This window comes from Malania oleifera, chromosome 8 (assembly GCF_029873635.1).
Source record: "Malania oleifera isolate guangnan ecotype guangnan chromosome 8, ASM2987363v1, whole genome shotgun sequence".
Lineage (NCBI taxonomy): Eukaryota > Viridiplantae > Streptophyta > Magnoliopsida > Santalales > Ximeniaceae > Malania > Malania oleifera.
Window position 1 is genome coordinate 77,674,410 of NC_080424.1, and position 12,801 is coordinate 77,687,210.

The 12,801-nt window shown below is 33.7% G+C and overlaps 1 protein-coding gene across 1 annotated transcript; it reads right to left on the minus strand.

The window, feature by feature from the left end:
* Nucleotides 1-2,926: 2,926 nt before the first annotated feature.
* LOC131162528 (uncharacterized) lies at nucleotides 2,927-6,295 on the minus strand. The gene is made up of 3 exons (XM_058119113.1): nucleotides 5,525-6,295; nucleotides 4,378-4,725; nucleotides 2,927-4,279 (listed from the first exon to the last, which is right to left on the minus strand). Exons 1-3 carry the CDS (start codon nucleotides 5,936-5,938, stop codon nucleotides 3,668-3,670), a joined length of 1,374 nt encoding a protein of 457 aa, XP_057975096.1. The 5' UTR covers nucleotides 5,939-6,295; the 3' UTR covers nucleotides 2,927-3,667.
* Nucleotides 6,296-12,801: the final 6,506 nt, after the last annotated feature.

Below are 12,801 nucleotides of genomic sequence, written 5' to 3' on the forward strand. Positions count from 1 at the left end.
CAATTAACTATTATAATCATAACCCAAATCAATGAAAATGTACTCTAAAACTTACTATAAAGTCAATATGTCAACTTTTAAACTAAGCATGTTTTCACTAGACTATTCTATAGCCATATAGTTAACTTTATTGGTCTACCTTAGAAGTGTCCTTAAAACTCAAGTTTCTTTTTTTTTTTTTTTTTCTCTCTCTTGCTCTCTCTCTCTTTTAACTTTTCAATAAAAAAAAAAAACAATTTTTCATTTTAAAGCAAAAAAATACATTTTCATTTTGATTATAATAAATAAGTCACCTTTCCTCTTCTCCTCGCATCCCAATACAAAAATAAAGTACGAAAGTAATATTCAATCCCGTCCCTCTAAGATATGTCATGTCTAAAGGAAAAAAAAAAAACAACAACAACAACAAGAAGAAGGCAGATCGAAGAAAGAGGTCAACTCCATACTTTTTCATGAGCTTATAGGAGCAACATGAATAAGGAAATATATGTAGCCAACCTTTTTTCATAATTGCCTTTTCATGCTTACAATACAAATTTCCTCTATTTTACCCTTTACCTTTGCTTTTTTTTTTTTTTGGTTCAATAGTATAAATAAGCACCGACAATATTTTTATTTATTGGGGAAAATAGGTAAAAGAGGCGACAAGTTTGTAATAGCTTTTCCCAAAGCATGACAAACAAACCAATAATGGCATAAATAGACAACTTGTTGCAAACTAAATGGCATAGGTCCTCCTTGAAAGTGTTGAGGTATAAGTGCATAACTAGTCCTCCTTTATCTTGTTATCTTTCAATATTAAAAAATTAATTTTCTTTCAAACATATTAATGTCGTTTTATTGCATTTTGAGCCCTCAAAGCTCTTAAAACACGATCTCTCTCTCCCCCTTCACCCCCTTCTCCCCCTTCCTTCCTTCTTTCCTTTTCGTGCCTTTCTCACACCTAAAAATGCTAATAATACTACAATAATTGAGTCTCCCTTGTGTTCCTTCCCTATATATTTCTATTTGTGTCTCATTTTTAATTCTTAAAAGAATGAAATTCTTAATGTTAACATAATTTATCATCGTGAACACAGACCAAGTTTTTTTTAAAAATGTCTATTACAAAAAATATTTTAAAAATTCAATATGTAAACTTTTTGGAACTAAATTTCATTAGCCTAGCCCATAGCCATATGGTTAGCTTTATTGTTTTACCTAAGAAGTTGTCCTTAAGACTAAGTTTCCTCTCTCTTTAACATTATATCCCTAAATAATTTTTCATTTCGATAGTCTCAAATAGGTTATCTCATCCCCTTCCCCCCCCCCCCCCCACCCCCCTCCCCTCCCCTCAAATACCGACAACTGTGATTACATTGCTCAAGACGTATATTTCTTCAATCTCTTCAATATAGATTGAAAGAGGTGATCAACTCCCATACCCATTGGGGAGCTTAAAAGAGATTTGGAAAAGCTAATTTATGCAGCCATCTCTTTTCATCTCACCTTTTCATGGTTGCGATATAAATTTACTCAATTTTACGTTTGACCTTTAAAAAAGTTTTCTTTTGTTCAGTAGTATTAATATGCATTAAAATGATTATGTTAACTAGGCAAAATGGGTAAAAGAGGAGACAAGTTCGTGAGAGCTTTCCACAAGCATGGTCGTAGGAGTCTCTACTTACTAGAAAACGAAAGCTATACAACTGATGTCAAGTCAAGCATAGACATACAAGCCTACGGAATAAATACCCTACATTAGGATCCAATAATTGACGGATGTCTTCATTCATGGTGTTGATGCATAACTTAATCAAAGGTCCAATTAAGAATATCTTGCATTTTGATTTCTTTCACTCTTGGGTTCCTTTGAATCAAATTTTTTATTTGGAAAAAAAAATATATAAGGAAAGAAAGAAACAAATTCATTTTACATTGTATTTTATCTTTATATGAAATACTACTAAAAATGACAATTTATTTTAATATGATTGAAAATAAAAAAGAAATTAAATGCTAATGATGTGTAAAATCAAAAACTTATTGTTTGCTATATATTTTATTTTTCTTCTCACTTAAACATGAAAGGTCAAGGATTTTGATTAGGAAAAGGAAACGAAAATAAAAAAGAAACTCATTTTCTACTTCATTTCTCTCAATATCAAACTCTATTGAAAATGAAAATTTATTCTAATATGATCTAAAATTAAGAAAAATTAAATGTCAACAATGTGTAGAATCAAAATTTTCTTCATTAATTTTTTATATTTTTTATTTTCTCGCATTTTTCTTTCCTTTCCCTAGTATTTTCCAAGTTTTAAATAAGGTCTAAAAGTAAATTCCATTATATTTTTCTTTCCTTTTTCCCTTATATTTTTTAAGTCCCTAAAAAAGCATCTAATGGTTCGAATATGATAGGTCATGTTGAACATGAGATCTCAATGCTTCGTGTTTACGTCGCAAATTCTAAAATTGAAAGGGAGAGACGAGATGTCTAATGGGCTACTCCGGATAATTCTGGTCCAATGAGACCTCAAAAATCTCTCTCTCTCTCTCTCTCTCTCTCTCTCAAACGCGCCCGCGCGCGCAAGCTGCGGCAACAGACAGTGCTGTAAGCCTGTAACTACAAGCACTCCCATTAATCGAACGGCAGGATAACTTTATGCAAATGGTCAAAAAGGCAATGCAGAATACGTATAAAGAAAGGGACGTTGGTAGAGAAGAAAAGATTGTTGGGTTGGAAATCTGGGTGTTGATTGTTTAACTTGGCCCCCCGTTTCCCCAAAGTCCAAAAGCCAATATGAATCACAAACTGCTTTTTAAACTAGCTCATATATAGCCTTATATGCTGTCATTACCAGCCCAAGGCATGCGGATAAAGAGCATTATGACATGAGTACACTAAACAAGCTGAAAGAAGGAATAGAACTCGAGGACGCAAATCTTGAAAGACTTAAAAAATATATTCATGAAGTTGTATTCAAACGCATTCAATATCTGAGATAGAGCACAATGCTTACATCTTATACAGTGAAAGAGCCCAAGAAGAACAACAAAAAGGTTTTAAGCAGTCTTCTGACATTTCCCTACTGCATATAAAGTAATATTTGCATCCAACTGCACAAACATGTTTTGAGTTATACCCACCCCTGAAAACTTCCCAGCACATATAAACACAGGCATCCAGGCCAATATAACTTAATGAACAAAACCCAGTTGAAGCGAAACTCAAACTCAACGGAACCTGTGCTTGTCATTGGACAACTCGGAAGGAGATTTACAGGAGTTTGGGAAGATAAAATGATACTCAGGTATCACAGTCAAATGCCTTCACATAAACAGATTTGTTTCTCAGATGTCACAGCTTTATGACATCAACGTATTTATGGACCGTAAAGAGGAAAACAAACCTCCATTAGATTGAAGTTCATTGAAACTGAAAGCTCGACACCGTAGGGGGATTTTGTATTTGACATTGACGATTTGTCTGGGCTCCTGACAAACTGGAAAATTGATACGCTCTATTTACAGATTTGAAGAGGTGTGAATCCAACCCTAATATTCCAGCATCAAATAATGAAGATCCTCTACTATCACTTCACCTCTAATTTGTCAGTCCATAGTAACTACCGAGCCAACAGGACGAGCACTGCAAAAGCCCTATTCCTTTCTTAGGCATTCATTTTCACAACGATTCTATTGACTTCTCATTCTGCGACTTCTCTATTGCTGCAACTTTAGCACGATACACGGCAGCTGCCATGGCACTCTTAACCCTCTCAGTACCCTGAGGGAGCTCACAGGCTTCACTGATAGAACTGAATCTCAGCTCAGCAGGAGGAATGAAACAGTCCATTGACAGCCCTGGAACATTGAATGCAACTTCCTCAATTGTCCATTCCTCTTCCATCCTGGTCTTGGTGTGGCTCATAGCTGTTTCTCCAAACCTGAAAAGGGTTGCCACTGAACGACCCGAGTGAGCAATCATAATTCCCTCGACAGGCCTGTAATCATCGAGGAATGAGTTGATTGTTGTCTCCCAGTACACAGCATCACCTCCTGTGTTCTGGATGCGAGTCAAGTGAGAATCTTCTAAATGTACAAGAAGCCCAGTTTTCTGGCTGAAATAGCCAAATAAAACATGCCTAATGATTTCTGCTGGTCCTTCACTTCTGGCCTTCAATGTTGCAGGATCTGCACAAAGCTTGAGAATGAAGCAATCCTCCCCATTTATATTCTTCTCCCCGGTGCATCTTGCTTCAGCAAACATGCTCGCAGTGGTCCCTGGATCAAGACCCTGAAAAAGGAGTGGAGAGCAGTTCTTGAAGCGACCAGATAGTGAGGAAAGTATTAGGATATATAAGAGCAATGCACGATTCAGCATGGTAAGTTCACCTGAAGAGCACGACGTAAGGGCCTGACAGGCCCTTTTGCAGCATGAGCACCAAGCCATGGAGTGTGCCTCCAGACCAGCTTCCCATTGGAACCGGCATGAACCTTGCTGTCACCAAGTGCAAGCTCCACATACCACATGTCAGGGTTCATCTGCCACAACACAAAACCGCCCAACTCAGGAGCCTTGGAGGAATTTCGACTCTTTATAACCTTCGTAGCTGTTTCAATTTCACAAGCTATCATCTTGACCTTGCCCATGGCATAAGCATTGTGGATGGAGTTCTGAAGCTTCTGCCCTCCTGAGGCTGCCGTATACTGCTGCAATATGTATTGGGCAGATGAAGTTTCCTGTAATAACACACCAGCAACATTGGTCAATTCCAACTCATTGAAAGGAAAAGGAAAATCACAGAAGACACAAGAGAAAAAATTGACCCCACCCCAGCTCAAAATTGCTTCGAAGAAAATGATTGCCCTTATTTTCATGGTTGCAGATACTGAAAGCAATCAAATCATAAATTGAAAAATACCAACATATCACACTAAGTACGAAGTACCAAACCAAAAATTCTTGTTCTTGTTGACGATTAGTAGCGAGAGTTTCGGTCCCAAAATCGGCATTATGCAATATGTAGTTTAAATTGCAAAGACATTAGAACAGAAGCTAGAAATCAGAAAAGCACCAGAGGCAGCTTTCACTGAGCTCTAGACGTGCAGAAAAAAAATAAAAAGGGGTCTATTTCCAAGGAAATATTCACTACCATAGAAACAAAATCTCTTATATCATTGTATTTTGCTTCAATGAAAGCATTTTTATTCCTGAAAAGACATTAAAAAAATATTCATATATAAAAAAAAGTGTCCCCTGGTCACCAAAATTGTAGTAAACTTGAGCAAGAATTCATTGGGGGCAATTGTTTCCCACTTCAATAAAAATCAAAACAAGCAAAACTCACGGAGCCAATTGCCAAGTCTAGAAACCATACCCACCAGATATGATTGACTAAAACAGTCGCACCACCGTTTAAAATTTCTTCAGAGCAACGCAACAAACCACGGAGGACAGGTTGCATTGCCATGCGGAGAGAGAGAGAGAGAGAGAGAGAGAGAGAGAGAGAGAGAGAGAGAGAGAGAGAGATAGACTCACAATGGGAGTGTCTTTGACGCTAAGATGAGGCAAAGGGTCGGCGATGCTAACGTGCACCGGGGCGAGGGGGGCGCCCATGACGCCCAACAGCAACCTCAGATCAGACCGTTTGAAGGCAGAGGACGAAACAGAGGGAGCCATGCACATCCAGTGGCCCCATTTCCCCTCCATCCTCGGATCTCCGCCGTTGCCCCCCTCCGGATCGGGCCCCTCCATCAACGGCGACAGCGGCTCCGGCGGCCTCAAGCTCGCCGATCTTGCCAGCACCGGGTGCGACCCGTTCTTCCTCCGCCGGAGCAAACCCCTCATAGGAGACGCACTCCTCGCCGGACTCCTTGGCCTGGACCTCGCCGGCGACAGCCCCCTCACGACCTCCTCCTTCAAAGCAGAGAAGAACCCCTGCTTTCTCTCCATACCCACTTGGCAAAACCTTTAGAAACCGCAACAGCACTCCCAAACCCAACAAATTAATGAAAATTCAATGGAGCCCAAAGGTGCAGATGGGGTGTCTGGGTTGAGAGGAAGACGGAGAGTGGAGAAAATGCCGAGAAGCTAACTGAAAAACAAGCAAGCGATGACAAGAGGAGAAGGCGATAACCCCTCGCCCCAGTGAAAAGTTTTTGCCCAAAGAGAGAGCACAGAGAGAAGAGGAATGCTGAGAAATTTAAGTAGAGAATCAAATAAAAAATAAAAAATAAAAGAAGAGGAAGAAGAGAGAAAGACAATATTGTAGTTGGAGAACAGGGACTGGGACTGGGTCTGGCAGTGGGTGTGGGGCGGGGGGTGGGGTTTTTGGTTGGAATTTGGAAATGGAGGAATTTGGGAGGTTGAGGTTGGGTGACCGCCTGCGGTGAAAGGACGAGTTTCTTCTGACATTAACACACACAAAAGAAACGTCGAAACGAGCAGCGTTTCGTGGGAATGGCCAGGTGAAACGGTACATAGATTGGGCTGAGCTCGTGGGGTTTGGTTTTATAGGTAATAATAATTGGCCTACCTATGGCCTACAGGCAGGCGTCTAACATTTGGAAGTGGTCTTTTACTATAATATTTTTTCGAGAAAATACTTATTAAATTTACATTAAATTTTTTTATAAAAAAATAAAATATATTTTTTCATATAAATTTGAATGATGTTAGTCCACTGCTACTTTAATATGAATAAATATTATTATAATCTCTATAATTGGTAACTTATAAATTTTACATAAAAGAGGGTCGAAGGCGAAAAACTAAATATAAAAAAAATTCATGCAAGAACAGTAAAAAAAAAATATTTTAAATAATTCAAAATTACCAATACCACATATTCATCGATTTTTGTGATCCATTCAAAAGTTGTTACTTTCTTTTTCAATACTTTTATTTATTGATTAATATAACTTCACTTTTAATGAAAAAATATCGTGATTATAGGATAAAACAAAGGAAGAGTACAAAAAAACTCTCTAAAAAAAATCAATACCAGCAACCAACCAAACTAAAACTGAATAACGAATCATACGATCATTCTTAAATAGACCGAACCCATCATTAAATATGGTAAATTGATAATTTAAAATTATATAAAATATTATAATACATGTCAAAAACTCTTGGTTAAAGTTTTAAAAATTTTACCTTATGCTTTTTGGGCTATTGAGATTTTTATTTTTTTTGAAAGATGAAAAAGAAAATAAACTTAACCTGACACTCATAAGTCATATCTGCATGCATGATGACTCTTGTGTGAGCTGTGAGTGAGTGCCCTGCACATCTTAGGTGTGCACATGTTGCATGGTTCTCTAACTTTTATACTTATTAGGGTTATTATAATTTGTGTATGGCTTTAATTTTTTTAGTTATTTTAAAGGATTAAAGTTACTAAATTTGTTAAAATATTAAATTAGTTTACTAAAAGAAAATCTACTATAGTTTAAAACTTATTGGACTCACTTTTACTTCTTTAAAAAAAAATTCACTAATTATCTAATATTACTAAGTTTCCCATAATTATATATAATTATTATTTATTAATTTTACAAAAAGTTGTAAATCAATTTATTTAAATTATTCATTATTTCATAAATATAATTTTATTAACTTTAAACATTTTTTCATAATGTGTGATCTTATATTATATGATGAGTTTATAATAATTGAAATAAGGCATGTTGAATCCAAAATTTATTTCTCTAAATGTATAAATAATATTTGCATATTAATAGTTTAATTTTTTTTCCTAAAAATAAAATATCATAGGATAAAAAAAAAAATTCATATTTTCCTAAATTAAGGTTTCTAATTGGTGGAAGTATTTTTAAAATGTATACAGTAATAATTTTCATGAAATTGAAAAGACAATTTTTTTAATTTAATGGTGTGTATATGTGCAAAAATATAATATCAATGTTAAACACACTTTTGTTCAATTTATTTTATGATAATAAAATAAATCTTATGAATTTTTAACTAATAATTTATACAAAACACATTATTAGAAAGTTATATTCAATATATGTCACTTAATATGCTTTTTAAGAAATTAAAAAACTGCCCCCACGGGGATGGCGCTGTGAAAAGGTATTAGCACCTAAGAAGGAGTATCATGGGTTCAATTCTAGGTAGATACACTCACGGAATCAACGGTACCTATGGATGGTGAGAATTTACTCTGCGAGTCAACAGAGATCGTGGATGGTGAGAGTTTACTCTGTGAGCCAGTAAGGACCGTGGATGGTGAGAGTTTTCTGTAAGTCAGTGGGGACCGTGGATGGTAATGGAAATGTGTCTCAGGAGCCTGATTGGCCGAACATCCAACTGATTCACGAAAGTCATGTCCACATTTCGGACTTTACCTGATCAGTGAGACCTAGGGGGAGGATGCTGATCCGTAGGTTTGGTGCTACACCAGACAATCCAAAGGGCTTGTTGGTGGCTGAAGTTCCTATATAATAAAAAAAAAAATTAAAAAACTAGTATCTGTAAGTGATTTGGGTTGAATTGAATCTAGATAGGAAGCTGGAATCAAAATGGATATAAGCATTGAGTTTGGCCCCAAAATTCTCTCTATTTAAAAATTTACTACAATTTTTAGGGAGGTCATATAAAAAAAAATATTCATATTTTGTGAAATATTCTTGGTTTAATTTTGGTATTGTATGCGTTTTTTTTTATTATATAGGTACTCCAGCCACCAACAAACCCTTCGAATCCTCTGGTACAGCACCAAACTTACGAATTAGCGTCTTTCGCCCCAAGTCTCACTTATCAGGGCAAAGTTCTGATAGGGACACGGTTTCCGTGCATTAGTTAGACGTTCGGCCAACCCGACCCTTGGGACACATCTTCATTACCATTCATGGTCTCCGCTAACTCATAGAGAATTCTCTCCATCCACGGTCCCGATAGCTCATAAAGCAAACTCTCACTATCCACGGTCCCTGCTGGTATTGTATGCTTTGTCCTTTGAGCCTCGTGGTTTTGTCCCATAAAAAGTGTATTACAAAGTTGAAACTTAATCTATTTTATTTTTTATATACCCAAGACTTTTGTAGTACACATTTGATGTAAGTTTGGGACAGACTCCTTTATTTGATTACTTACACCCTCATTTATAATGGCTCATATCTATTTTACAGAACCAATTACGATAAGATTTTTATTATTTCCTTTAGTTCATTAGGTTTTATGTACAATTTGTCTTATAAAAAGATGCCTCAAGGTTAAAACTTACTCTATCCTTTAATAATTATAGTAGCACCATAAACACAAAAATAAAAATAAAAAATTATAAGGGGCTAAAATTAAGTGCAAATTATTTTATTCTATAAATTTAGTTATAATATATTATGATTTTCATTGAAATATATACATTATGTTATAATTTTTAACTCACACAATTTAATGAATATATTTTTCTTCATATTTAATCTTGTAAAATATTACTTTTTCACTTACAATAACATATTTAATTATTATTTAATTATATATATTACAATTATTAAAATATTTTTTACTTTAATATATAGAATTTATATATTCAATTAATGAAAATATTTATTTAAATTTATACATTTGATACATCAAACTTTATAGGTTAATATTTTGATTAAAACAGTTTATATATTTTAATAATATATGAATGAAAATAAATATACTATATGAGTCAAGATAAATAAATTATAAAATGAATGAAATTCTTATGATTTAATGAATATATTTATCTTTAAATTTTAATTATATAATTTATTGCAATATAATTTATAAATTATTAAAACTTTTATATTATTAAAATAAGATATCTTCAAAATTAAACACTATAGGCTATAATACTTGTAAAAAGTAAAATTAACTAAAATCAATTTTTAAAGATGTACTTAAAATGAAGATATTTCTTCAAGTACTACATACAATAAAAAAAATTTTGAAAAATATATTTTGAAAGTAGTAAATATTTAGCATGTTTGAAAAATAAATTTTCTTTATTGTAAATTTTCAAATAATTATAAAAACAGCATTTTATTTTTCAATATTTTAAAACTTGCATAGAAAAGTTAAAATTTTTTCCATATTTTCTACACAAATATTAAAAAAAATTAAAAATAATGCCACTCTTTTATAATTTTTAAAAAAATAAAAACTATTTTTTTGACATGCTACCAAAAGTCCGACAATGGCTTAGTTTTTTTTCTATAAAAAAAGAAGAAGATTTGTTAATGATTTTTTTCTCCCTACCAAATATGGTGACGGTAGACACCCCATTTTTGTCCAAAATTTATATAACACAAAGTTGGACAACTTTATAAATGTATTAAAATGGAAAATTATAAGAAAAGAAGAGAAAACCTGAATGCATGGAAAAAAAATTTTAAAAAGTGAGTACAATAAAAAAATAGAAAATGAAATTAAAAAAATGGGTCAACATTTTTATCTCTAAACTTATAAGCACAAAAGCCAAAAAATGGAAATTAAACATGTGGGAATTTACATAAGATATATGTGGATAAAACTATGGTTTAATGCAAGCATAAATTGATCAATTCAGTTTAATTTTGATTGATTCTATCATAATTGATTGAATTGATCCCTCAAGCTTATAAATAGTGAGTTTCAAAGGGAGAAAGACACACACAAAGATGGAAATACGGAGTGAGTAAAGAAAAAGAATTGTTCATTGAAAATTTTGAGAAAGAATTGTGATGGAAGGTTGAGTGGTTAAGATTGAAGAAAATTGAGGAGGACTAAAGACTAAAAAGCTGCAGAAAAAGCTTGGAATTAAAGAGGCTCAAGAAAGGGAAGGGCAGGATAGTAGATTCAAGAATAAAGGTTGGTCCTTTAAATTTCGTGTTAACTAGTTTAATTCTGATTGAATTTTGCAATTTAAGCTTAAATTCGAACAAAATCCTTGGACATAAGTCAAATTTTAAAACAAATAAATTTGAGGTTTCTTTTAGATATTTGACCTGAATATGAAAGTTCACATCCAGATTTGAATTTGAATGTTCATACCTGATTATCCGAGACCTAGACCGAAACCCAGGTCAAATTGAACCGGAACCAAGTCAATTGATCCAAATACCCATAGCCGGATACTCCTGGATCCGACCCAAAGGACCTGGGTCAACTTGACCTAAGTCCAGGTCTACTGGTCTAGGTCCAATAACCCAAGTCCAACTTAATAGCTTATGACCCAATTAGGCCTAGCCCAAAATTGATCAAATCCAATTCCCCAAATTGAGCTCAGCGTAGCCCAATTAATACAACGCAGTTGTCTCCAGCCTTCGACCCAAAACCAAATCAAGCCCATAGTTAGTCCAAGCCCATGACCTCAATTAACCTAACTTAGCCCAAGATTAAACCCAACCTAGGTTAGATTAACTTAAGCTCCATTTTGTTTGTCTCGAGAAAATCCAAGAAAATCAAAAATGAAAAGAGAAAAAAATATAAAGAAAAAAAAAAGATCAAAGAACTTATCTTCGGGGTTGAACACAGATTTGAAAAGCAGAGAACCCAAAACTATTTACTCATGGTTCCTTTTGATCAAAACCTAAAAAATGAGAAAAGAATGTGTGAGAATAGAGAAGAAAGAAAAGTCGATGGGGAAGGAATGGAAAGATAGAGGAGATCAAAGGAAGAGAGAAAGAGTGGGTGAGAGACAGAGAGAGAAGGAGAAGAGTGAGAGAGAGAATAGAAGTGATGAAAAGAGAGAGAGAGAGAGAGAGAGAGAGAGAGAGAGAGAGAGAGAGAGAGAGAGAGAGAGAGAGAATAGCTTTTATATATTCAAGTGGTACATGTGTCACTGTATAAACGATGACATGTAGCACACTCTGTGCATTTGAGAGTGACATGATGTGAGAGTGACATGACGCAATCCTAACTGTCCAATCTGTGTTTTCTTTAGACGATCGGATGGCTGTCACGTCAACAATCCGTGTCAAAACTCTCTAGATCAACCAAGACTTGCCATATGACGGTAGTGTCATGCTAACGTCACCCTCACCCTACTGTAAATTATTTTAAAAAATAATAATAACTAAAAAGCAGTGCCACATGTCGCCACCACTATTGGCTGACACGTGGCCACTCTATTGACCCGATTTAGACCGACTTAACCGTTCTAATTTATCAGAACTGTCGGATCAGCTAACTTAATATTAAAATTTGATTTTTAATTAATTTTAAATTTTCAAAAATTAGAAAAAATCATAAAAAAAATATTTGAAAATTAGGAATAAATAAATAAATAAATAAAAATTGTTTGAGTTATTTTGACTCGAATAACAAAAAAAAAAGGAAAATAAAATATAAAAATGAATGAAAAATTGTTTTAAAGTTCTATAAAATTGTAGAAAAATGTTGAAAAAATTTGAAAAAATCTAAGAAATGTTTTAAAGACTCTTTTTGATCAAATTTGATGAATTTGTTTAATTATTATTTATATATATATATATTCTATTTTTTTGTGCATCTCAATAAATAAATAAAGGATAAAGATATATTTCACACCTTACCTATATTAGTTCTAATGGAGATTTATTTAATAAGATCTACTTCGTTGGATGTCTTATTAGACATTCTTAAATTGTACCTTATTTCACTTTTTTTAAAAAAATTAATATTTATTTATTTAAATACCATTATATTTAGTTTAACGACAATTTATGATTAATTAGGTACCATTTGTAAAACAGATGTGTAGGAGGTGCTAGTATCTTCCTTTTGCATAACTAAACTCGTAATCCAAACTTTAGTAAAGACATACTAAGATTACTAGTTCTTTAGCTTATAAGTAGTTT

Excerpts from the sequence above, each read along its gene's own strand:
- LOC131162528 (XM_058119113.1), bottom strand. The coding sequence starts at position 5,938 with ATGGAGAGAAAGCAGGGGTTCTTCTCTGCTTTGAAGGAGGAGGTCGTG. Across the intron at positions 4,726-5,524 it reads GCGTCAAAGACACTCCCATT|GAAACTTCATCTGCCCAATA; the intron begins GTGAGTCTATCT and ends GTGTTATTACAG. Across the intron at positions 4,280-4,377 it reads CCTTACGTCGTGCTCTTCAG|GGTCTTGATCCAGGGACCAC; the intron begins GTGAACTTACCA and ends CTCCTTTTTCAG.